This window comes from Lepidochelys kempii, chromosome 12, assembly GCF_965140265.1.
Source record: "Lepidochelys kempii isolate rLepKem1 chromosome 12, rLepKem1.hap2, whole genome shotgun sequence".
In the NCBI taxonomy this organism is placed as follows: domain Eukaryota; kingdom Metazoa; phylum Chordata; order Testudines; family Cheloniidae; genus Lepidochelys; species Lepidochelys kempii.
In genome coordinates this window covers 37,988,744-38,015,670 of record NC_133267.1, presented here as the reverse complement: position 1 = coordinate 38,015,670, position 26,927 = coordinate 37,988,744, and the positions used below count along the sequence as shown (strand labels likewise).

The 26,927-nt window shown below is 41.9% G+C and overlaps 2 protein-coding genes across 4 annotated transcripts in view; both read right to left on the bottom strand.

Moving 5' to 3' along the window:
- Window positions 1-12,867, bottom strand: part of ZNF469 (zinc finger protein 469) — a 408,895-nt gene extending 396,028 nt beyond the window's left edge. Inside the window, exons 1-3 of the mRNA XM_073308156.1 lie at window positions 11,639-12,867; window positions 4,019-6,527; window positions 1,513-1,611 (exon numbers count right to left, since the gene is read on the bottom strand). The gene's annotated coding sequence lies outside the window, so the exon portion shown is untranslated. The remainder of the gene's footprint in view (window positions 1-1,512; window positions 1,612-4,018; window positions 6,528-11,638) is intronic.
- A 148-nt stretch (window positions 12,868-13,015) lies between these two features.
- Window positions 13,016-26,927, bottom strand: part of BANP (BTG3 associated nuclear protein) — a 244,583-nt gene continuing 230,671 nt past the window's right edge. For 2 of the 3 annotated variants that reach the window (XM_073308162.1, XM_073308164.1), the window contains 2 exons: window positions 19,492-19,635; window positions 13,016-13,831 (listed from right to left, as the gene is read on the bottom strand). In XM_073308162.1, the coding sequence (XP_073164263.1) occupies window positions 13,760-13,831; window positions 19,492-19,635 (216 nt within the window). In that variant the 3' untranslated portion in view covers window positions 13,016-13,759. Of the gene's footprint in view, window positions 13,832-14,607; window positions 14,679-19,491; window positions 19,636-26,927 lie in introns of all 3 variants that reach the window. The other variant, XM_073308163.1, reaches the window with a different exon arrangement.

The window sequence follows — 26,927 nt, the reverse complement described above, 5'->3', positions numbered from 1 at the left end:
GACATGAAGCTTTTCTATACTTACCCTGGAGGAAGTGGTGGCATTACTGATATATGTCCTGCACTATATTAAATGTGGCTGTGGAGTTATTTATGTATTTTTCCTGACTTCTTTTGACACAGGAGTTGATTGCAGTGTTGTATAATTACGTCTGCATCTCTGAATCTTTCCTTCTCAGCTGGAAAGTCTCAAGTTCCAAGCTGGGATTCCCTCTCCACCCCCTTCCCACTCACTTACCCCTCCCTCCTGCTGGCAGTGTCGAGTGAACACCCACAGAAAACTCTTGGGTACAGCGACAGCAAAGAGAGGAAGCAGGAAGGCTGAATTCTCGGGGAAAGGAAGATCACAGATGCTCCGTTTGCTAACTCTGGGCTTCAAGAAAACTCTTTTTAATGCTGGACCTTCAGGGATTTTTGTTCATTGAGAATCACAGATGCCAAGGAACTTTTTTTTTTTATTGCTTGTTTCTGTCTTGAGTTTTATTTGTTCTTAATCTGTACCAACCCCCTCCTCCCATTCTAGACCACCACAAACTATCAACTGTGAACTGAAACCTATCACACTAACTGTTTACACTGATGATGAAATTTACCCTGGTCCCACACAGCCCTAGTCAATTAGGAACCACGCAGCCCCCAATCTGATGCTTCGTGGGATGGGACGGGATAGCTGCTGCTGCTGTCACCAGCCTGCCGGCATCTGGGTTTGGAGCCAAAGGGTCCGTTAGTGGCAACCCCACAACCCAGGCTCCCTGCACTGGCCCCTTCTGCAACAGCCTGTTAAGAGCTGGGGAGAAGACCCTTCCGAAACACACAACATGTAGCGGCCCTCTCTGCAGTCCCACTGGAAGGACTTGTGCATGCCCAGAGCATCTGGGTGAATTTTGCCTTTACAGGAAAAACCTGAATGCTAGAACTTCCACTATAGGCCCAAAACCTCTCAGCCTCCCCGACCAGAGACCTGCCACAGGTCACCCCCACCAGCCCTCACTGCCGTTCTCCAGGGCAGGCTTGGAGTCAAGGCTATGGACCGAATAGGACACAGAGGCTGAACTGCTCCCAGCCCAACCCCAGTGACGGATGAGAAGCATTAGGAGGGGGCGAGCTGGGGAACTTTGCGCTTCTGCTGCCCAGGCTTTAGCCTGGCAGGGGATAGACACCGGAGTCAGCGGCATTCAGCACTTCAATAGGCACTAACTGAACATGCTGAAGAAAGCAGCCTAGCCATCCATCCCCTTCTTCTGGCCATACTGCAGCTGAGATGGCCACAAAGTAAGCTGAGCCAGGAGCCTAGGCAGGTGTCTTTGGCCCGAGCACCTAAACGGGTGGTTCGCTACATGCTAGCTCCTAGGAAGGATGTTTTCTGAGATCTTCCTGAGCAGCTGGGAGAGTCCCAGTAAATGGGCCTAAAGAACGAGCAGCGCAGCAGGGCGTGCTCCCCCCCACACCTGCCTGCAGGGGCCTCCGTAAACCAGTCTGAAAAGCCACCTGATGTGCTAGAGAGATGACTGACCTGAGCCCTCCAGGATGGATCCATACCCCTCACAGGGTCTCGAGACAAGCCGTGACGTCCTCGGGAAGTGAGAGCTGCCAAGCCACAAATCCGGAGGGCCTATGAAGAAAAGTCTGGTTTTATCTGCATGCCAAGTGCCTCTCCCTGCCTGGCAGGGGGGCAAAAGGCACCGAGCGCTTGTGACAGAATCGGGCCTGGGCTCATGGCCAACCCCTGCTGTGTCTTGCGGTCGGGTGCACAAGGGAAAAGGTGTTTATTTGGCTGTTGCCCCCTTCACGCAGGGCACTACCTGCAGCAGCGCTCCCCAGGCCCCCTTCCCCCAGAGCGGTCGAGCAGGCAGCATCTCTCACTCAGTTCCTGGCCCCAGCTAGGCCTCTCTCTCAGAGCGAGAGCTGGAAGTCTGCCATCCCTCCCAGTCAGCTCCCAAGTGAGCAGGGCTCCCCACTTTTAACCCCCCCCTACAAGCCTGACACCTGGGGCAGGTGCAGCAGGGTGGAGCCGATGGAGCTGACAGCAGCTCCCAAACCCAGTGGGGTGGTTGCATACCCCATCACAGTGCTCCTCCTAGCCTGACAGGTTGCTCCTAGCCTGCAGGCCATTTGGAGAATACAAGCTCAGTGGCTTCCATGCGGAATAACATCCAGCAAGGGTGTCTAGGTTCTTAGGGCAGTCATACAGCGGAGGCTGCAGAGTGCATCCTCCCAGCTACAATTTGTACCTTCCCCTTTTGGAATTATCAAGGCTTGTGTAAAGAGAGGCCTCTTAGATCATCTGGGCCATCTCCCAGCCAATGCAGGATTGTCCCTGCAGACAAGTGCTATCCCAGGGAGCCTGCTTGGGGCCTGGAGTGGCCCTGGAGGGATCTTGCCTCAGTTTCCCTCCAAGGTCCCAGAAATAATTTACTCACAGCAAAGGGTCTTCTAAGTGATTAGTCCCCCTCTCTGGGGATCTAATTTATTAAACACCATCCAGCTCCCAAAAGAGCCCCCATTCCGACCCCCAAAGTTCAGGGTTTCACAGCCTTCCTCTTAGGGACTCTGCCCTTTAAGTACTAGCCTCCCCAACATAGGTGCTCTGGAGCACCCATGGAAAAAAATAGCTGATGCTCAGCACCCATGGGCCAGCCCACAGATCAGCACCTCCTGCTCGCTATGGATCAGCTGTTCAGCCGCATGCAGGAGGCACTGGGGTGGGGGAGGAGCGGGGGCAGGAAAAGGCAGAATATGAGTGGGGGCAGGGCCTGGGGCAGAGTGGGGGCAGGAAGAAGCAGGGTGGGAGTGGCAGTGGGGGCTTGGAGGAAGTGGTGGGATCTGGGGCAGAGCGGGGGGTTGAGCACACAGCCGCCCTGCCCCCCTCTGGGATCTGAGTAAGTCGGCACCTATGCTCCCCAGCCTATTCTTCTCTCCTTAAGCTTAGAGATTTGCACAGCCCTTCTTCTAGGGACTGTGGCTTTAAGATCTGGCCTCCCTGGCATATAACTCACCCTTCCAGTTTAGAGGGTCACACAGGTCTCTAGCCTGGAGCTGTATCCTGGTTGATTTCCTCCCCCACCCTGGCTTTAATAGCTCATTCTCTCTGGTTGGGCTTGCAGCCTTCTTTTGAGTAACCCAGCCCCCAGTCACCTGAACACTTGACCCTTCCCAGGTGGGTCTAATTACCCCAAGCCCCTCTCTGGGCCAGCTGGGAGAGAGTGGAGCCTTGCTCTGCCCATTCTCCAAGGCTCCTGGGCCCTGGCCCTTAAAGGCACAGTGGTCTGGGTTTTCCTACACCTGTGTTCTCCCAGATGCAGACTGTTCCCAGAAACCAACTTCCTTTCTCCAAATGACTGAGTCAAGGCCTTCCTCTGCTTGCCCTGGACAGATGGAACAGAGTAACTACCTCCTCTAACCTTAAAGGGCCAGTACCATGCTACAGTTCCCTACAGGACGCTATCTCATGTTTGCTTAACCTAGAGCTGCATATCCCAAGACATGAGGTCCCGTCCCATCTCCTAAATTAGGGGAAAGAGTCCTGCAAAACCTACGCAAGCTGAACTGTCTGGGCTGCACACATATCAAGGCCTAATCACACAAGTGGAGCTGAGCATCCCTCGGGCTGTAAATTCATAGACTCACAGAGTTTAAAGCCAGAAAAGACCATTAGATCATCTACCCTGGCCACATGTATATCACAGGCCATTACTTTTCACCCCCTTGTCCCTGTATCAAGCCCAATAACTTGTGTTTGACTAAAGCACAATTTGTGTTTGGCTACAGCAGATCTCCAGAAAGGCATCCAGTCTTAGTTTGAAACATCAGGAGATGGAGAACCACCTCTCACCACTGCCCTTGGTAGTTTTGTTAAGTGGTTAACACTCAGTTTCTAATTTGAACTGGTCTGATTTTAGCTTCCTGCCATTAACTCTTGTTCTGCCTTTCTCTGCTAGATGAAAGAGCCCTTCAGCACCAGTATTATCTCCCCAAAAAGATACTTATACACTCTAAATCAAGTCGCCTCTGAGTCTTACCCGGTACTTATCCCTGTGTTTGAGGACTTGATCACTGTACATTGCATAGATAGGTGCTGTCCCAGGGTGCTCCCTTGTGGCCCGGCATGGTCCTGCAAGCACCCTTCCTCAATTCCCCTCTGAAGTTAAAAAAACAAAGCAAAACTCTCACTTTATACCCAGAGCTGTTGAAATACTATTCCCTCCCTCTCGGAGTCTAATTTATTCTGCTCTCCCACAAGAGCTCCCCTGTTAGATTCATGGTTTTACAGTCGTCCTCCTTGGGGCCTAGCCATCCCCAAGGCTGCAATCTCTCCCCTTGGATGCTGGGGTTACGCAGCCCTCCTTCTTGGGCATGTGTCCAGACTGAGCATTTCCTTCAACAGTCTCCTGGCAGCTCCCTTGACTGAGCTTGGAGCCTCCTTTTGAGTCACCCACCTGCACCTGGTCAATTAATCAGTCTCTTGAACTTCCCAGCTGGGTCTAATAACCACTAACACCTGTCTGTGCTGGCTGGGAGAGAGGGGACCCTTGTCCCAACCACTCTACTGACTCCTGCTATCAGATCCTTAAAGGACCCAGACACTAACTGCTCACTGGAACCATCTTCCTCTGTCCCAATTACTGCTACATTTGCTTCCCTGGACATGGAACAGGGTAACTGGCCTCTCAGATTATCTTCTCTGGCCTTAAAGGCTAGTGCTGCAATATACACTGATTAATGCAGGAAAGATTCAAAGGGGCTTAGATCCAAATGCCGCCAAATCCTGGGAAAATTGAGATTCCAGAACAAACTTTGCTAGTCAGGTGCATATCTGTAGCACAAAGACGGCTCATATTTATAAGGTGTTGTACACTCTCACTCGACTCAGTCACTGCCAAAAGAGAGGGAGAAACTTAAATACTCAGAGCTAATCAGAGCAGAAGGATTAGGGTGGCTGGAATAGAGATATTTGTATATTTAAAGTGACATTATTGAAAAATAAAATTGCTGTTAAATAACAGCAGTTATGCAAGTCAGACACTCACGACCAGACGGAGAGCAGGCAATCTCAGAACTGTTAGGGGGATGGGCAGGGGAGACAAAACCATAGAGCTCTGCACCAGGATGATCCAGGCTCTCTGATTAAGACTCCTGTATGTCGTTAAGAGCGTGACCCTCAGCTAGGAGTAGAAAGACAGTTGGGTGGATGGGGAGGTGCAAGGGTGGAAATGGGGGGTGTGGGAAAGAAAGACCATCCCTGAGATCATGATTTTGGTTGCCATCTAAGAACCTAGATTGAGAGATAAGCTGCCTTCTCTGTGCAAGGTGATTTACTGTTTATCAGCATCTCATTATCAACAGGGATGCTCCGAAGGTTTAATTTTGCTACAGTAGGCAGCTCGGGGGAAATACAAAACTGGTTATATTAATAATTAATGGCTGACACACACATTCCAGCTGTGACATTTATCCTGGCTGTTAAATATGCCAAGCAGCAAGAGAGAGCACTCCCCATGCACAACGTAAAGCCTACAGCTGTTTTCTCTGTTAAAAGCTGTTTGGCACCCAGCAGCCCATGGGTTTATGATTTATTTTTTTAAAATTTGAAGTAGTTGACCTCACTTCTCTGGTAGGATCAATGCAGTAACAACCGTTCTATTTTTTTATTGGATTCAAAAAGAAATATTATTGAGAAAGGGGGAGAAACATCCAGGCAAAGAGAGGGGAAAAAGCAGCATTGTTCAGCTAAAAATGGAATCCGAAGTTCTGAAGGGAGAGGCATGGCTGTGCCAAATTCAGGCAACAAAGGCATCTAGGCAGCTTATATGTATGTTGAAAAAAATGACAGTTCAAATTCATATTTCACACACACACCGGGCTGGTGCTGGCCAGCTCCCCAACTTCGCCTCGCTTCTTCAGGAAGCCTGCAGTAAATTTTATATCTAGTTCACAGTTTAAAATGAGATTATTTTTAGACATAAGTTTAGGAAAGGTATTTTTTCCCCTTCGGAAGTGGTTAACGGGAAAGTCCCTCTGGTTTCCAGTCCCCTGCTCCAATTCCAGGTTCTACGTTATGACGCATAGGGCAATCTGGGAAGCAAAGGCAAATGAATCCTAAATACAAATGAGACTCATAGAGGGAGCTTGGCTTTAAAAAGTGGGGAGCCAGGGAGTAAGCAGTGATTTTGTTTTCAAAATTAAATACCATAGATGTTCAGACTGTGACCCACAAAGCGAAAGTGAATAATCTCTCCTTAGTTAGTTTACACCATGGATAATGGTGCAGAGGTGTCAGGTTTAACTCAGAATTTCCTAGCTTTTGTTGATCTCTTTCACAACCAGATTATTTAAAGATTTTTGTTGTGTTTAAAAATTGAATTAAAAATTTGAAAGAAAATATTCCACCGAAGGCTATTTAGTGGATAGTCATTCAGGCCCACTCCAGGCTGCTGGACAGTTTGTTAAAACACTTAAAAACATGCATTTTTTACCTGAAAACTAGATGAGGTTCTGGGGTTTTTCCAGTGTACTGGATAACTGTAGTATCTGTAACAATAAGCAAAACCTTAAGCATGTTTTCTTCTCATGTTCTCTGTATTTAGCTCAAAAAACCAAATTTGTTTAAACAATATTGGAGAATCATTTTCCTTTGCCAGTTTCTTTTAAGCATTTTTTTTCTTTTTCATAGAAAACAAGCATGAGAAAATTTTCACAACTGGAATACATCTTGTTTAAAAAAACAAAGGAGATGTAATATTTGCTCTTGATCAAGATTTCCCATGTAAAGCTGCAGCTGAGAGCAAATTCTTTTTTGTCCATTTCCAGCCAAATATATCCTGCTGCGGAAGAAAACATTATCAAAAATCCCAGGGTACTTTTTGAAAGAATAGGGGTGTTAACCCCAGTGTTCTGGCCAAATTGTAAATGGGTAATTACATTCCAACCACTTAAATTCCCCCTGTAATTTCAACTTGTTGCAGGATTCTTTACCGCTGTACCTAAGTCTTATGTATTGTTGTTGTTCATTGTTAATTAGTTGTGCTTTTGTGGGGCACCAAGCATTTCATATACGTACTGTCAAACTGTGTTTAGTTGAGAGATCACTTACCTTATCTTGTACCACTACATTCAAAAAAGAAAAGGCCTCAATTTACCCCAAACCCCAGAGTATCTAAATGACTTTCACATCCCCAGTCTCATCCAAATAAATGAATTTGACTGCAGATAGCTGGTCTAAATCAGCAGAACTTGTAATGTGCTTTAGGATCCATTTGGACAAAGGGAGCTCTATAAATATAAGATCATTATTATGTCTGACATTTAAAAATGCAAGAGGCACACAGATTGCCAAAGAAATAATTGTCTAAAATCAAATTCTGCAAGGATTTTTTTTTTTAATGCTAGTTGCCACATTGCACTTCCTAATGCAAAGCTCACAAGAAGCTCTGTGAACCAGATAGTCACCAATGCAGCAAGCAGGATTCAGAGGGATGCATTTCAGGTACTCCCCGATTGAAACAAGTATTTACCAGGGGTTTGGTAAGCATTCCCTACTTTAAAGGGATTCTAACAGGATTAATAGCCTAAAACCAAACCTAAGGAACAAATTTAGCTGTCGTTTGGGTTACAGCAGACGCGGTGAGCCATTGTCTATTCTACCGCTACTATTTTTGCAGCACAAAGTGACACTACGATAAATCAAAAAAAGAGATTTTTTTTTAAGATAGTTTAAACTTGAGCTCCAGTCCATCAAACTTTAATACACTTGTGGTTTGATGCTTTCAGTGCTAAGAGGTCTGAACTGTCATTGACTTCAAGGGGAGAGAAAGATTGTAGGTCTTCAGAGGTGCTCCGGTCCCTCAGCAAATGCAGTCCTGGGATGTGGAGATCGATCTCACCTCAGTCCCAAGATTCCTAAAACTTCCTTTTACTTATTATATTTTAAAGCATTTTGTGATGTTTTCATTTGGTCTTCAGTACTTACACAGTGATGCATTACAGAATACCAGGAGATGATTCTCTGCTCTGATCCCTGAGCTTAAGTTCTGTATCAACTTGTAGGAACTTTCAGCTAGCGCACCATTAGAAACCATAAAAGCTTGACTTATTGCAGGAAGTTTAAATGCAGCTACCTCACCTTTCCTGTTCCTTTGGCTTCTGTTGCACATTGCACGGGCTCTCAGACTTTGCAAAGCCCTCCACGGATTTCACTATTGCGTTCAGTTTTACATACAAGGTGTTCAGAGCTATGCTGATGGGCAGCAGTATAAAACTCTAAAACAGGCAGACAGAAGGGATGAAATCTAGGACCCACTCAAGGGTCAGTAGGAGTTTTGTCGTTGACTTCAATACAGTCAGCATTTCACCCTGTGGAATGTAACCTATTGCTTAAATCAGCCTCTGTACCAGATGACTGGAGGGATGGCTAATGTAACACCAATTTTTTAAAAAGGCTCCAGAGACGATCCTGGCTATTACATATTAGTAAGCCTAACTTCAGTACCAGGCTAATTTGCTGAAACTATAGTAAAGAACAGAATGATCAGATACATAGATGAAAGCAATGTGCTGGGGAAGAGTCAACACGGCTTTTTATAAAGGGATATCATGCCTCATCTATCAGAACTCTTTGAAGATGTCAACAAGCACGTGAATAAGGGTGATCCAGTGGATATAATGTACTTAAACTTTCAGAAAGCCTTTGACAAGATCCCCCACCAAAGACCGTTAAGCAAAGCAAGCAGTGATGGGAAACAAAGGTTAGGAATAAATTATCAGTTTTCACAATGGAAAGAGGTAAATAGCGAGGTCCCCTAAGGATCTGTATTGGAACCTGTGCTGTTCAATATATTCATAAATGATCTGGAAAAGGGGGTAAACAGTGATGTAGCAAAGTTTGCAGAAGATACAACATTACTCAAGATAATTAAGTCCAAAGCAGACTGAAAAGAGAGTTATAAAGAGTTTAGAACCCATTATTTTATATGTATAGATGTGCATTACTTTACGCTTATCTATATTGTATTTCATCTGCCATTTTGTTTGAGTAACAAAATGGCAGATGAAATACAGTATAGATAAGCGTATAGTAATGCACATCTATACATATAAAATGATGGGTTCTAAATTAGCTGTTACCACTCAAGAAAGAGCTCTTGGAGTGACTGTGGATACTTCTCTGAAAACATTTGCTTAATGTGCAGCCGCCGTCAAAAAAGCAACAGAATGTTAGGAACCATTAGGAAAGGGATAAATAAGACCAAATATCATAATGCTACTATATAAATCTATTGTACACCCACACCTTGACTACTGAATGCAGTTCTGGTTACCCCTTCTCAGAAAAGTTGTATTAGAATTGGAAAAGGCCGTGATCCAGAAAAGCACTCACTTAACTTTAAGGACAAATCCCATTGCCTTCAATGGAATTACTCACATACTTAATGTTAAGCACATGCTTAAATGCTTTGCTGGGTGAGGACCATAGAAGCCCTTATTAGTTAATGGACAGACACGCACTGATTTAGCTGGGTTTTGAACCAGGCCTCCAATGGTAAAAGATCTCAAAGCATTTTTCATTATTATTGTAGATAATTGTACCAACAATGTGGTAGGAATTTTAGACATGTGTGAATAGAAGCAGTGAAATCCTGGCCCCTTTGATAGCAATGGAAAGAATCCCATTGACTTCAAAGGGGCCAAGATGTCATCCACAGTCTCTGCCCAGAAAAGCTTCAAGTCTAAATATTATTAAATAATACAACACTATTCAGACATTGTTTATCCCATCGGTCATAAGGTGAGTTGCTGACAAGACTAGGACTTACTCTGTTATAAACATTCTCTCTTTATGAATAACTGCAGTCACATGTTATCAATATCTGCAACCCCAACAAAAGGAGTATGGTGAAAAATCCAATTTAAAAAAAAAATTAGGATGTTAAAGACGTTTTATTGCAAGGGAAAAGAGCCATTTTCTTATTAAAAAGGCAGAGACCAAAAATAATGAGGGAGACATAACAAGAAAGCTCCATTCCCAACTGGTCTGCTTAAAAGGTCAAGCCACCACCACTCTGGACATAAATAAAGTGAAACAAGGCTAATTTGGCCTCATTCAGAGCCAGGCAAACTGTAAGGCCTCACAGAGTTTTTGATCACTGTGGCCCCAATCCTGCAATGAACTCTACACGGACAGACCACTGCACCGGCACAGAGGCCCATTGCAGCTCTTTACAGATGCAGGGGTCCATTGGAGGGGAAATCAGTTTAGAATTGAATCCTATGTCCTCCTATGCAGGACTAGTATTATTTGTATATGGTAGGGCCCACAATGAACCAGCTGCTTTCTAGACATTCAAGAAAAGATGGCCCTTCCTCAACGACCTGCTAATCTAAAGACAGAGGCTGGGGGAAGGGGAACAACCAACAGAAGCATCTGATCCAGCACTACGAAAAGGAGGATTGTGACACCTTAGAGACTAACCAATTTATTTGAGCATAAGCTTTCCTGAGCTACAGCTAACTTCATGCTCAAATAAATTGGTTAGTCTGTAAGGAGCCACAAGTCCTCCTTTTCTTTTTGCGGACACAGACTAACACGGCTGCTACTCTGAAACCTGATCCAGCACTGATGCCCTTGTTCTCTGAAGTACTATTATTTATACTGTGATACTGCCTACAATGTGTTACGTGTTAGCCAATCACAGGGGAAGATATAGTCCCTGCCTCTAGGAGTGCACAATCTAAATATCTGAATCCGTAAGAGAACCTTAATATTCTTTTCCTATTTATTTTAAGTGATTTGCACTCACCCTGATCAGACAGCAGCCAATGCCAGGTGCCCCAGAGGGAATGAACAGAGCAGGTAATCATCAAGTGATCCATCCCGTCGCCCATTTCCAGCTTCTGGCAAACAGAGGGTAGGGGCACCGTCCCTGCCCATCCTGGCTAATAGCCATTAATGGACCTACCCTCCATGAATTTATCTAGTTCTTCTTTGATATATATAGATACACACTGGTATCTACACACACACACACACACACACACCTATCATCACTTTCATCCTCTCCTGCCAAAAGCATGCAGTGCTCAAACGGTTAATGAAAAATCACTTGACACCAAGCCTTTGCCATCGGCTCCATCTTGTACTCTAGCTGCAAAATGCAGAGAGAGAGAGAGGACACTATGGTTTAAATGCGTATGTGTTGCGTTTACACAATGCAGCATGTGCACTTGTTGTTCTCCTCAGGTCTCAGAGCAGGGGGGAAAGGCAGCACTTTCTGATGGAGAGCATGAAGGTTTTACCTCCAACAGGAATATGGTAAGGGAGGATTATGTAGCTTTATCCTCAATAACCAGCAGCTTCACCTTCCCAAGCTTCTTCACTGTCACTTCCAAATAGTGTTTTCTTATTAAACAGCCACTCTAAAACATGCAGGAATCACTGTATTTTTAGGCTTCCCTTTGGATGCAAAGTTATTTAAACATCACCCAGTTTGGGAAGCACTATTAAAAAAGAAACTGGCTAGTAGCCATATTCTTTAACCTGTTGTAAATGTAGTTTTGACAGATTCTGGCTGGTAATATGTATTGTACTTGTGCCTCAGCAAATATCCTAATGAAAAGTGTGAACTTACAGTAAACTTATTACTTACCAGGGACAATATTTGCAAGAAATCTTGGGTGTTGAGGCCTACAGCTCCGGAGGGATGTTTTCCTAAGTTAAGCCAAATAGAATTTGTGGCTATGTCTCATTCACTAACATTTTAATAGATATATAATATATTATCTGTCAATAAGAACCTAGCTTATTCAGTTACAAAAATAAACAACTATACTTTTCTCACTGGCTGAAACGCACAAGCAGGTCTGTTCTCTATTAGCCAATAATGGTCCTGAAAACAATATCTCTTCCCTTTAAATTAGCTTACTAAATAAACACATCTGGGGTGAAATCCTGGGTGTGTTGAAATCAGTGGGAAAACTCCCATTGACTTCAATGGGGTCAATATTTCACTTCTGGAGGGGTGGGGCAGGTGGAGAGGTGGCCTTTGAGGTAACTGTGGACCTGCTCTATTTTTTGAAACCTTTTAGCAGAGTAAGCCCAGAGTGCCAGAGGAATGAAAAGGGATGTAGGAAAGTCTCTTACAGAGACAGATCAGTGATTTCAAGATCATGAATACTACCAAATTAGACCTCATTACTGAACTACTGAATCACAAATCTTACAGAATGATTTAATCTAAAGGGCACTATTCAGCTGGCTCAACACAGATAAAGTAATTGGAATAAATAACTAGATCAACACCTCCCGAGAAAGCAACCCTCATATCGCATAAAGCATATGTGGCAGCAGCAGAACAGATTCCTAAGTAGAAAACATCTATCCAGGAACTATGTAGTCAATAAAAAGAGCAAAAATGAACAGAATAAGGCTGGGGTTTCAAAGAGGATTGACTAAAGGAGTCGGGTGACCAACTCCAATTTACTTAATCCCAGCCTAAATTCTTGACAACGAATCATCTAACCAGGTTTAACTCATATCCACTTACCTATTGCTCACAGAAAGTACAAAGTGCACCATTCCCCACAGGACTGGAGGCAGGAGTTGGGAGTCACTCCAGGGAGAAAAATTCTGAGGAACCCTCATAAAGTTTGGTTTGAAATGGCTTCATAAATTTAGTGGGTAAGATGCAATTTGCAGACTCTGAAGCTCAGAAAGTTTCACATTGGAACAAACCAAATTTTTCCCATGATGGAATGCCACTGCAAATCCATAGACTGGGGTTTGGCTAATGACAGCGTCATGCCTATTTGGTGGGACCAAAGTAAGACTAGACCTCATCTTCCCTGTAGACTTTACTTAGACTCACCTCTGAATTTGGTACTAGACTAGACTATCAGCAGACTCTACAGACAGCAGATATCTATAAATATTTCACAGCTATAGTGTTATAAAAATAGCCAACATAAAATGTGTTCTCACCTAAGGATATACAATGGGGGGCTGTGGGGAGAGGGAAACTACACTGTTCATAAATACACATTTATTTGATTCTTTAGAAATGCATAATTACAGCATTTGATAGCATTTTTTCCTTAGAAAAGTAGTTAAGCAACAATACAAACAAAATTGTTAGTCTTTTGCAAATACAATTTTTCATTACACTGAACAGAAATCACCAGCAAAAGGCTAATACTTGCAGTATGGGTTTTGTTTTGTTTTTTTTAAACATTTTCTTTTTTGTTATAAACACCTTAGCAAATAAAAAAGCCATTTAAACAATGAAAAATATTTGAGCTCTTGATTTTCTATATGTGATAACGCACGTACTGCAAAGCAGCAATGTGTTTGATAAGAGAGCTACGGACATTCAGTGGTATGATTCACAGAAGAAATGATGGGATAAAACATTAATTTGGTTTTAATGTTTTGGTTGATTAGATGTTTTTCTTTTTCTCATAGAGGGAATATTTTTCCTTAAATACCTAAGGGATGAACCTGTATATTTAGAGGGCCAACTCCTCAGCTGGTGTAAAGTGATGTAGTTCCACTGAAGTCAGAGCTACACTGATTTACACCAGGTGAGGATCTAGCCATGTGTGTAAAAACAAACAGACCAACAGAACAGTGATATTTACAGGAGACGTAAATGAAAATGTCCGTTAGTCTGGTGGTCACATCCTTTCTCCTGTTGTTGTACGTGGGCGGCAGCCTTTAGCTTCTGACTGTGGTCACTGGCATCTGGATCTATGAAGCTTCCACAGTTCCTGTTTTACTGGATCTGGATTGCTCCGTGTTCTATCTGCATTTCTGGCTGGATAGTTGATTGAAGGGAATCTGTGCTCTATGGAAAGAAACACACAAAAAATGAATTAATATTTTACTTCATATTAACTTCTTAATGCAAGTGCATTAAAGAAGATGCTAAAAGCAAGTTACTCAAGATCTTTAATCCCCGCCCCACCACTGACTTGCTGCGTGGCCTTCTATGCCAGTTGCTTCACCGTCTCATCCTCCCCACCTGAGAGAAAGGGATCATGTCACTTACCTGGCTCACAGGAGTATAGGGAAAACTGCTGAGTACACATTTGTAGAGCATTTTGAAAAACACAAAGCTAATAAAAATGCAAAGTGTTGTTAAAACACTGTATCTTTTTTCATGCTAAATATTTTATTATCTTCCTTTTGGCCACATATAAATCTCAATTAATTACCAGATCTTCCTAATGTGTCCAAAATTAAAGGAGTTTATTTTTCCAAAGATGGGCAGAAGGCACTTTATGCTCATACAGAAAGGGGAATACACTATACTGTTATAATGCACCTTTATACTGGTATAACTCCATCCACACTAAAGGTTGTATCAGTACAACTATTTCAGTAAAAAGAATCAAACCCCTAACCAAAATAGTTACACCAACCCAAAACTTGTGTGTGGATCAGGCCTACACTGGAATTGAAATGGGAGTTTATATAAGTTTTAGCGCAGTAGCATTCCACCTTTACCGTGTACAATGGGCCCTTTTATATACTCCTCCAAGGGTTCTCAGACAACACAAGACAGGCACATTTAAGTACAATTCACACCTAATAAACAAGGTCAAATAAGAATATAAGTACTGTAAATAATCCTGGTGTTTTCTGAGAAATTAACTTTCTCCCTCTAGAATGAGGCCAAGAATTCTTGACTCCTACAGAGAGGAAATAGACCTGTATGAACAGGATTAAAAGAAAAACAAACCAAAACCCCATACAACCAGTTTACTCTTAAAAAGAAAAAGAAAAAAAGATGTTTGCGTTAAGAATGGGAGTTATTCACATATTGATCCAGTCAAGCGAGGCCTCCATATGAGTAGCTAATGTGGAGAGCCTCAGGGGATTGTGCCTGAGATTTGCATGAAGCAAAGCGAACCTAGATTGTCATATAAGTTGTACCTTTGAGCTAGCTGATGCTCTGGGAACAGGACGGGATGCAAAAGCAATAGAGTAGCAACACTGCCATTACAGGAAAAGATACTTTTTGACACCCTATTTACTGCCCTCTCTCTCCTAATAAGGAAAAACTAGCGTCAACACTTGGGATGGGGCTTCAGAGGAACCAGGAGTGAAACACAGCTAATGGTTTTCCGACCCAAACACTTTGCTGGATGGTAGTGGCTTATTCAAATAAAAATACTGTGAAGATCAACTTGTCAAAGATTTCTTCTTAAATTAAGGTTTCACTGTGAAATTAATTCTTGCCTGCTTTTGTGTGTTCTGTTGCTAGTAATTACATGTAGCTACAATTTTTTCTCCTGTGGAATTCTACGAGTCATTTGATTGCTTATTTACTTGTCCTATACAACAGTGCCAATCAGGAGAATAATGCTAACAGCTTGTCAACCGCTAAGCTTTAAAGCTACCACCTAAACACCTGGAAAAAATATCTGTACCACAAGCACTGACTATATATCCAGGATTCAGGATATCAGGCCAGAAGTACGAGACTGTTTGAAGGGCTTACAAGTGAGCTTGCATTGTGTGGTTTTCCCCCCGTGTTAACCAAAATTTGACCCCCAATCAGGAGATTTCAGTGAAAAAAAATAATATGTGATATTACCACATTTTGTTCTTGCAAATTAATAATATGTCAAGAATCATTAGAGTTTCTATAAGTAAATAATGCAATCAGGACATGAAAGTATGCAAACTACTTCTAGGCCCTGAATATCAGCCAGATGTCAACCCGACCTTTGGACATGCAGTTGCAATTTTGTGCCTGCAATGCACTGCCGACATACTAGTAGTTAGATGTCTAAGTACCTGATTTGTGAGCACAAATTACCAGTCAGACTTCTAGTTATTAACACTTGTGCCTTAAATTAACTTGCAAGTACAAAACTGTGCTTGAATAAACTGAAATTAGTATTGAACATCAGGGCAGTCGTATCTGCTTCAGTTCAATTCAAAGGAGTGATTAATTTCAAAGGAGCCTCATTTCTGCCTCTAATTTTACATGTGCAACCTGGCATCAAAAACAATAAGGCACAGTTTGGAGGGCACAAAGGTGAGAAATTAGAGGCTGATTTTCAGACCTGAAGTAAAAAGAAAAGGAGTACTTGTGGCACCTTAGAGACTAACCAATTTATTTGAGCATAAGCTTTCGTGAGCTACAGCATGCATCCGATGAAGTGAGCTGTAGCTCACAAAAGCTTATGCTCCAATAAATTGGTTAGTCTCTAAGGTGCCACAAGTCCTCCTTTTCTTTTTGCGAATACAGACTAACACAGCTGCTACTCTGAGACCTGAAGTAGGTGTTCACATATGATGTTTTGAACTTGGAATTTGTGCAGGGTGCTGGATTTTGGCTCTGGAGGACAAAAAGGGCCACTTTTGAGAAGCTTGGATACAGAAACAGATTCAAAATGTTTGAGAGCACGAAAATATCTCTGCATAGAACTTTCTGGAAAAATAAATAATACATGTTGCTGCTGCATTACTGAGCTAAAATGTGCATTTAATATTTTTGCCTTTATCCAATCAGTTCATATCCAGCGATGCAGGACCACTCCATCATTTCAGCCAAACTGGTTATTTGTTTATGAGTTCATAAGTAATGCATACTTTTTAAGGTGATGCAAATATTAGGTTCGTTTTACTAATTTACATTTATAGCTCCTTAGTTTTTAGTCTGTGTAAACTAGGAAATATTTACCGTGAACTTATTTTTAGCCTTTTTTGCATTTCTTTCCATACCCCTCTTGTTTTACATTCCTTTCAGTTTATCTACAACTTGGTATAAATCTCTGAGGTTAGCCACAATGTAAAAACCTAACACAGTGCAAAGTGTCTCTGAAAAAAAGTGACTCCTTTTGTGGTTGCCAATCGTGTGGGAGACAGATGCCTATGTTTACTGCTGGACTCGACAACCAACTGCCTGTCAGATCTAATAGGTGAGAGGGATGATAATGTCACAAAAAAATGGCTCCCTAACAAATTCAGTGGGAAGTGATTTATGGGACCCCTCTGGGGCCCAGATCTGGAATGGCAATTTACTATGAACAAGCACCTCTGAATGTGTGATGCAGCAGTATTTTATTACTTGGATAGAGCCAGAAGTGTGCATGGCACTTTAAAGGTTTTAAATAAATAAATATGGCAAGAGCCCCGTACTGAGAAGCTTATTGTCTGCGACATTTGTGAAAGACACTGTAATCCCATGCAGTATCTTTGGGGACTGTTGTTTTAAATTTATGAATGATTTATGTAGGATTGTGCTCTACTCCATGGGGAAGGGTTATCACAGCTCCTCCAGGAACTCAAAACAGACTCAGATGAGCTGCTAAGGGCACTTCTACAGGTAAAATGCTGCATCGGTGCACCTGTGCTGCTGCAGTGTTTCAGTGAAGATGTTAGTTAATCCACCTCCCTGAGAGGCAGTAGGTTTGTTGGCAGGAGAAGCTCTCCCGCCGACATAGCGCTGTCCACACGGAGGGTTAGCTGGCTACAATTACGTTGCTTAGGGGGTGGATTTTTCACGTCCCTGAGCGACATAGCTATGCTGATATAGGTCTGTAGCGTAGACCAGACCAAAGACTGTAAATAACTCCAGAGAGGTACCATGCCCTGAGGTGATTTGCATATACCGGTTCAAACTCGGTTTTCCAGAGACCAAGAGACAAAGAAAGATGTTTGGCTGAGTTTAAACAGACTCCGGGCCTTCACTTTGAGTGAGCAAACGGATGGGATCTTCTGTACAAAGGGAGACCCCAACCCCTGCTGAAGACTTGGAAAGGACATTGTACCACTAGCCTCCTCATGCGGAATATGGGCAATTTCTGGTGTGGTTAGTAAGCGTGTGGGACCTCCTTTCGTTTTCATATATTTTCTCTGTGACGCTTTTGCCCTAAGATTAAGTGTACCTTGCTTTGGAAGAGCCATGTGGTCATTAGTAAAAACACTATTTTTGTCCTTATTTATTGTACATTATGGGTAGAGAATGTACAGGAATATTTTGTTCTAACATTGGTTTGATAATTTATTGGGCCATACAGTCCCTCTCTGTAAAGTCATAGTTCTAGCTATATTCTTTTGGCGTTCAGAGGCCCTCAGGCACAGGGGAATCTATAAATAAAAATGCATAATTACTATTATTATTTTTTTTTCCAGTGGCATTAAAACACCAGAAAGCTCCTGGACACAATAGACCAGCTTCAGGTTACATGTCAAGGCTTATGGCTCTCGCACATCATTCTGAATATGCACACTTCCAGCACACCTGGGAAGGGTTTCTTTCCACTCATGACAAAATACGCTGTCAACAGCAGACCTTGCTTATTACACCCCTGTATTCAAAATTCATGTGAAAGTCAGGCCATTTAAAACTCTCTTGTTGCCACAACCTCAACTTGCATTCACTCCAATCTGAGTCCGGGATGCTCTGCAACACTCAGGAGGCCCTCAAAAAATCAGGACTTTGGTTTATAAACTGAAACTATTTTTTAATCTTAACAGTCCAAAACTCACCGGTCAAACTGGTAACCTTCAATACACATACACAATATTGGAGAACATCTTAACTTACAAAACGCAACATTTTCTTTCCCAGAGAGCTGATAAAGCAATTTTTTGCCCATTTTGCAGCCAGGTTAGACATCCACACAAAATAGGGGTTTACAATAGGAATAGTGACAAAATCTAACTCTAGAGCCAGCTAGGGGCACTGCTGTCATAACACTGTACATGATACGGCTGGCAGCTCAGTTTGCATTCCTTCTGGGCTCCTTCGAGCAGTGTTGGGAGTAAAGCAACTACCTTAGAAAATTTGACACTGTTTGAGACCAGCCTCATTTTGTTGCTGTCAGCATCAGTCACTGCTTTGAGTGGATGAAATATTAGGCATGTACTCTTGGTGAGTGACTGTCGGGTTGCAGTCAGATGGCCTGAGATCACTGCCAAGTGCAAGTATCTTTATATTTCCTGAGAAAAACAAGAGTTTTCTATAGCCAGCTACACGAACATTCATGTTGGCATGAAGGATAATGCCTCCATTTTAAAACAAAGCCTCAAGTGCTTGCTTATAATTGCTAACACTGCAGCTGATGTGGGAAATCCAGGCAGTAGATCAAAATGATTGAACTACAGGCAGGAAGGGCAGGCACCCTTCAAGAAGACTGGACTTGAGAACCTCAGGCTGAAAGAAGCTTTCCTGATATGACTCCAGGCAAAAATCTTTCTCTTATCTTATCAGCTTGGTGTTCCTCTTTTACTGATTCAGGAAAATGATGATGACTAAAATGACTATTCTCTAGGGGCACTCAAGCAAGGACTCAGAGATAGGAATAAGGCCAGGAATAGTCAAAGGCTGTTTATAAATGGAGGCACTCATTTTAGGAGACATTTTTAGAGTTGAGAAATTGCGTATTCTAAACCCTAAGGGAATAGAATATTTGTGGACAGAAACATAGTTACGCTGACAGGCATTTGCATCTTTTTAAGTACTTTCAAATGGGAAAAAATACGTACTTGATTAGTAGCAGCGTGGTCTGTCACTGGTGCCAGCTGGACGTATTGGACCTGGATATCACTCCCTTGGAGTGGGGATCCATCTACGCCCCCAGATGCAGGATCTGCAGAGGCAACAGCTATCAACTGAGCACCGTGTAACACCTGCAGACAAACCAACAGAGAAAGTATCCTGTAAATAACCATAATTACAAAGGCATTGTGAAACATCTGTAACTACAAAACAGATGTGAGACCAAAACAATAACAAAAGAACCCCACCAAAAAACTATCCACCAATAATGGTTAAGTTAAATTGCAAGGGTTTCCAAGAGAATATGGTATTCATACTGAAGGACAGTTAGGCCAGAAGCATTTTGCTGTGCTTTATAAAATCTGGATTCCTTCAGTTCTTTAGTGAAAGGGTTAATAGCCAACATAGCTGGAAATGTTTACCTTGCTTATGATACAAAACAGTTCTATATTCAAAATGTATCAGCACTAGTGACAGAACAAAACCATCCCGAGGGATTATGCTAAATACTACAGGTTTCATTTCTTTAATTAAAATAAAACCACCTTTGATTAACAAAAACAGAATGAGGCTGTTCCTCTAACAGGTAATAATATGTAGCACTTACACACTGCTTCCTATAACTAACTGCTGAACCTATTTTCCTTGTAACGAGTGCACCCAATTCCCATTAGTCTAGTGGGAATTACACCAACATTCTGAGGAGAGAAACAAAATGGAACACTAGTGTTTACATCATGCTGTTCTGTGGCCCTAATACAAAGCCCAATCAAGTCAATGGGAGCCTGTCCATTAATTCCAGTGGCCTTTGAATCAAGGTGTAGAATCAGAGGCCCTGCCTTAATCCCAATAGGCAGAGGAAGATCTCTGCCCAGGACTCCTATAAGTGTAATAAAGCAGCACTGGGGACTAACGTCCCAAGGACACCTCCAGAAGAAACCCAGAAGCTCTACATAAACTGTTCAGTGAGAAGAGAGGAGAAGCTAGAGCCCTGCAGCCAGTGACCAGAGTGCTGTGTTGTAATTAACCAGAGCTGGGGCTTTTTCTGCTAGACTCTATGTTTGCATAAAAACCTTCGGCTTCATTTCTTATTATAGATGTATCCTAAAGCCCATGATATGGGGCAGGAGAAGGGCTTTGAAGGGATGACTGGCTCTTGTTAATGGACCAGGTGTCTGATGCCCCTAGCTTACAAGGATATACAGTACTGCTAATGCTATAGGCCATATTTTCATAAAATTTGCAATTTTTTACATTCTTAAAATCACTTTGGAAAAGATAATTAGTAGGGCTGTCGATTAATCACAGTTAACTCAAGCGATTAACACAAAAATATTAATTGTGATTAATCACAGTTTTAATTGCACTGTTAAACAATAGAATACCAATTGAAATGTATTAAATATTTTTGATATTTTTGTACATTTTCTCAAATATATTGATTTCACTTGCAACATAGACCAGTGATTCTCAAACCATTCTCAACATAGACCAGTGATTCTCAAACTATTCTCAAATAGCACGGGCCGAGGGATGTGCTGGCTGCCCTTCCTGCAGCCCCCAAAAGAAACAGAATTTTTCAATTCACTTCATACGATACCGTAATGCAAGCTCTTTATCGAGAAAGCACAACGTACAAATTTTGGGGGGTTTTTTGTTACGTAATGTCACTCAAAAACAAAACAATGTAAAACTTTAGAGCCTACAAGTTCACTCAGTCCTACTTCTTGTTCAGCTAATCACTAAGAAACACATTTGTTTACATTTACAGGAGATAATGCTGCCGGCTTCTTATTTACAATGTCACCTGAAAGTGAGAACAGGTGTTCGCATGGCACTTTTGTAGCCGGTATTGCAAGGTATTTATGTGCCAGATATGCTAAACATTCGTATGCCCCTTCATACTTTGGCCACCATTCCAGAGGACATACTTCCATGCTGATGATGCTCGTTAAAAAAATAATGCGTTAATTAAATTTGTGACTGAACTTCTTGGGGAAGAATAGTATGTCTCCTGCTCTGTTTTACCTACATTCTGTCATATATTTCATGTTACTGCAATCCCAGAAGACGACCCAGCACATGTTGTTTGTTTTTAAAACACTTTCACTGCAGATTTGACAAAACACAAAGAAGGTACCAAAGTGAGATTTCTAAAGATAGATACAGCACTTGACCCAAGGTTTAATAATCTGAAGTGCCTTCCAAAATCTGAGAGAGACAAGGTGTGGAGCATGCCTTCAGAAGTCTTAAAAGAGCAACACTCTGATGTGAAAACTCCAGAACTCGAACGACCAAAAAAGAAAATCAACCTTCTGCTGGTGGCATCTGACTCAGATGATGAAAGTGAACATCGTGAAAATGCGTCGGTCTGCACTACTTTGGATTGTTATCGAGCACAACCCCTCATTAGCATGGACGCATATCCTTTGGGAGGGTGGTTGAAGCATGAAGGGACATATAAATCTTTACGTGCATCTGGCACGTAAATATCTTGCGACGCCAGCTACAACAGTGCCATGTGAACACCTGTTCTCACTTCCAGGTGACATTGTAAACAAGAAGTGAATAGCATTGTCTCCAGCAAATGTAAACAAACTTGTTTGTCTGAGTAATTGACGGAACAAGGAGGAGAACTGAGTGGACTTGTAGGCTCGAAAGTTTGACATTGTTTAATTTTTGCATGCAGTTATTTTTTGTACATAATTCTATATCTGTAAGTTCAACTTTCATGATAAAGAGATTGTATTACAGTACTTGTATGAGGTGAATTGAAAAATACGATTTCTTTTGTTTTTATAGCACAAATATTTGTAATCAAAAATAAATATAAAGTGAACACTGTACACTTTGTGTTCTGTGTTGTAATTAAAATCAATATATTTGAAAACGTAGAAAAACATCCAAAAATATTTAAATAAATGCTGTTCTATTATTGTTTAACAGTGCGATTAATCACAATTAATTTTTTTAATTGCTTGACAGCCCTAGTAATTAGGGAAGTGTATTACATCTATATACATTTTCAAAAATATTTAACAGCTATTACTCTGGTGCTGAATGTAATACCTTATTGGGTCAGCGGTGATAACTAATGAAGGGGTTATAATTCTAGTAGTGGCTATTGTAGAGGCCTTGAATCGGTTGGCCGAGTTATGTGAGAATGTCAACGGAACAGAACATTCTTACAAAAGAATAGTCTCTTGCTGCTGCATAAATAAGGAGACAAAGCCAAGATATTCATTCTCACAGCCAGAGACATTAATTTTTTGACAATATATTGTTACACTGGGTTCCTACTATATAATAAATGTGTAGATTTAATGATTATTTCTAATGAATGTTTGTGCTCAGTGAATCATTATAGATCTGCATGCTGACTGCTTTAGGTTAGGTTCATTGTTGGCTCTGAGCAATCAGAAACCATCTTACTCATTACAGAACAGTTTAAGTATGTACTTTTATGATAAGGAGAAGTGAGAGGTCAGAATACATTTTGGGCATATTGAATCAATAATGTCTCCCCAATAATCTCTTCTTTGAAACCTATACCAAATGCTGAAATAATTAGCTTCCATATGCTGTAATTTGTACAATAAACTTTTCAAACCACACCGATCAGCAGATTTAAACAAACAAAAAACCAACAACAGAGAAAGAACAAATAATTATCCTAGCCCAGGTTTTTATAAAATTTGATTTCTCAGTTGTGTCCAGGGGGATGGCCACAGAGGAGTGGGGATAAAAGGAAGTGACCTCCTAGAGCAGGGGTGGGCAAACTTTTTGGCCCGAGGGCCACATCAGGGAATAGAAACTGCATGGCAGGCCATGAATGCTCACAAAATTGGGGTTAGGGTATGTGAGGGGGTTGTGGGCTCCGGGCTGAGACTGAGGGATTTGGAGGGTGGGAGGGGGATCAGGGCTGGGGCTGGGGTGTAGGAAGGGGTGCAGGTTCTGGCTGGGGGTGTGGGCTCTGGGGTGGGGCTGGGGATGAGAGGTTTGGGGTGCAGGAGGATGATCTGGGCTGGGATCGAGGGGTTTGGAGAGCGGGAGGGGGATCAGGGCTGGGGCAGGGGGTTGGGGCACGGGGAGAGGCTCAGGGGTGCAGGCTCCAAGCGGCGCTTACCTCAAGCATGGTGCAGCCCCGACACAGCGCCCCGGCTGGAGCACCAGAGTGGGGCTGAGTTGCGCGATGCGGCCCTGACCCAGCGGGCTTAAAACGGCTAGCGGGCTGGATCCAGCCTGTGGGCCGTAGTTTGCCAACCCCTGTCCTAGAGTGACCTCAAGGGTCATTTTCAGAATCTCACAGGGATTTTGGGTGTGCTGAAGTGCAGTCGAGAAAAGGAGACCATAATGAAAAAGACTGCTTGATTTTGTTTTTAAAGGAATATGTTAATTTATCCATTTCCTCTCCATGCCCTATATTTTGTAACCATGTGATATGCTGTACTGGCGGCACTTCACGGTCTGAATTTATGAGTATTTACCAGCCAAGAGCAACAATTCTTGACAATTTCTGACATTGCACATGTTATCGCTGACTGCCAAACCCCAGAATAACTGTGGGTGACTGGACTGCTACATCCCTTTTACATTATATCTATATTATAGAAATATTACATGAAAAGAATTCAAAGTTTAGAAAAGTACCAGGTTGTATGTTCTACTGTACCCTTGTGATTGCATTCCTTCCAGCAAGCTTTAGTAGTACTCATTTTAGTGGCATACAGTTTGGAGGGGATATAATCCTGTATGTTATTTTATACTGAATTTTGACAAGATTATTGGCACTAACAACACAGCTTTGTGATTTAAAAATCAATCTGCCATTTCTCCATATCAATACCTACATGAAATACTTCTTGCTGTTTAACAGAGAGAGAGTCCTTCTGTATTGAATTTACTCAGAGTACGTAATGAGACAGACTTTTCATGTTGTACCTTTCTGTTGGGTAACTTTGTAATTCAGTCTTTTCTCTTGGGACCTATTTCTTTTCAATTTTTCATTTCCAAAATTTGAAAGAACAGACATTAAGGGAAAGGTTTCTTTCTTAGCATGTCAAGAATGATAAAAATGTGATTGTGGTATAGGTGTTTACAACACAGAAATATCTCCTTTTTTATCACCTCCTATTCATGCAAACCTGGGGGGATCAGAGGTGCCTGTTTCCCTCAGTGGAGGTCAAGATGGGAGAAAAGCACATATTAATTTCCCCTAATTTTAAACCAAATTCCTAGAGTCCTATTAACTGCAGAATGGTTTCCAATTTGGCTGTTCCACTGATTAGTCCAAGGAAGGAATCTCAGAAGGTTATAATCTGAGTCAATGTCTGCTCTATACTAATAATCCAATGGCCTTCTTTATTGTCCATCATAAGAACGGCCATATTGGGTCAGACCAAAGGTCCATCTAGCCCAGTATCCTGTCTTCTGACAGTGGCCAATGCCAGGTTCCCCAGAGGGAATGAACAGAACAAGTAATCATCAAGTGATCCATTCCCCGTCACCCATTCTCAGCTTCTGGCAAACAGAGGCTAGGGACACCGTCCCTGCCCATCCTGGATCTATCCTCCAGGAACTTATCTAGTTCTTTTTTGACCCCTGTTGTAGTCTTGGCCTTCACAACATCCTCTGGCAAGGAGTTCCACAGGTTTACTGCGTTGTGTGAAAAAATACTTCCTTTTGTTTGTTTTAACCTGCTGCCTATTAATTTCATTTGGTGACCCCTAGTTTGTGTGGTAGGAGAAGGAGTAAATAACACTTCCTTATTTACTTTCTCCACACCAATCATGATGTTATAGACTTCTATCATATCCTCCCTTAGTCGTCTCTTTTCCAAGCTGAAAAGTCCTAGTCTTTTTACTCTCTCCTCATATGGCAGCTGTTCAATACCCCTAATCATTTTTGTTGCCCTTTTCTGAACCTTTTCCAATTCCAATATATCTTTGTTGAGATGGGGTGACCATATTTGCATGCAGTATTCAAGATGTGGGCATACAATGGATTTATATAGAGGCACTGTGATATTTTCTGTCTTATTATCTATCCCTTTCTTAATGATTCCCAATGCTTTTTTGACTACAGCTGCACACTGAGTGGATATTTTCAGAGAACTACGCACAGCGACTCCAAGATCTCTTTCTTGAGTGGTAACAGCTAATTTAGATCCCATCATTTTATATGTATAGTTAGGATTATGTTTTCAAATGTACATTACTATGCTTATCAACATTGAATTTCATCTGCCATTTTGTTGCCCAGTCACCCAGTTTTGTGAGATCCTTTTGTAGCTCTTCACAGTCTGCTTGGGACTTAACTATCTTGATAGTCTTGTATCATCTGCAAATTTTGCCACCTCACTGTTTACCCCTTTTTCCAGATCATTTATGAATATGTTGAATAGGACTGGTCCCAGTACAGACCTCCAGGGGATACCACTATTTACCTCTCTTGTTTGTGAAAACTGACCATTTTTTCCTACCCTTTGCTTCCTATCTTTTAACCAGTTACCAATCCCACAGGTAATGCTTCTAAGATTTTCTGACCAATAGTACTGTTTGAGATTAGGTAGCCCTAAACATCTGATGAAGTGAGCTGTAGCTCACGAAAGCTCATGCTCAAATAAATTGGTTAGTCTCTAAGGTGCCACAAGTACTCCTTTTCTTTTTACTTTTTTTAAGTGTATCAGAGAATAAATATCAGCCACCTGCTTAAAGAGACAAAGGTGAGTGAGGTAATATATTTTATTGGACCAATTTCCAAAAGTTCTTACTTCACCCACCTTGTGTGTCTAATATCTTGGGACCAACATGGCTATCACAACACAGCAGCCATCTGCGTGGCTGACAAAGATTCCACTCACTATAACAACAAATACCTGCCCTTCACAAGAAGCATTTAAATCAGAAAAGCTTTTCCTACACTAAGATTAAACTATGCCTCCAATGAGTTACTATGACAGCTCTTTACAGTTCATATAGAAAAGAATGCAATACTGCAACCCATATCTGTCCCAAAGATGATGGCTTTTAAAATGTCACTTTATACAGGTCAGTATAAATGGCTAAAATAAAAAAAATTACTTTCTCCTCTCTTCTGGCACTATATTTGTGCAATGTCTTCATGAATTCAGAAGTTAAGGAAATCACTCATATAAATCCTTTGTTTCCAAGTTATAAAATCTCACAGACAGAACCATAAAATAGCAGTGTTCTAAAACATCTGGATAAACAGCTTTAATGGCTAACAACCAACATTTCAGAAAATAACACAGTTTCACAATTTTTCCCTTGATTCAGTCTCACTGTTGTGTAAATGCTGTGATGCTATTGTGACAGAGATGGCAATTTTCAGCAATATCCTTGAGAGACTTTATTTTATTAAGTTTATGTATTATTGTGGGCCATGATTGTATATAACCTCT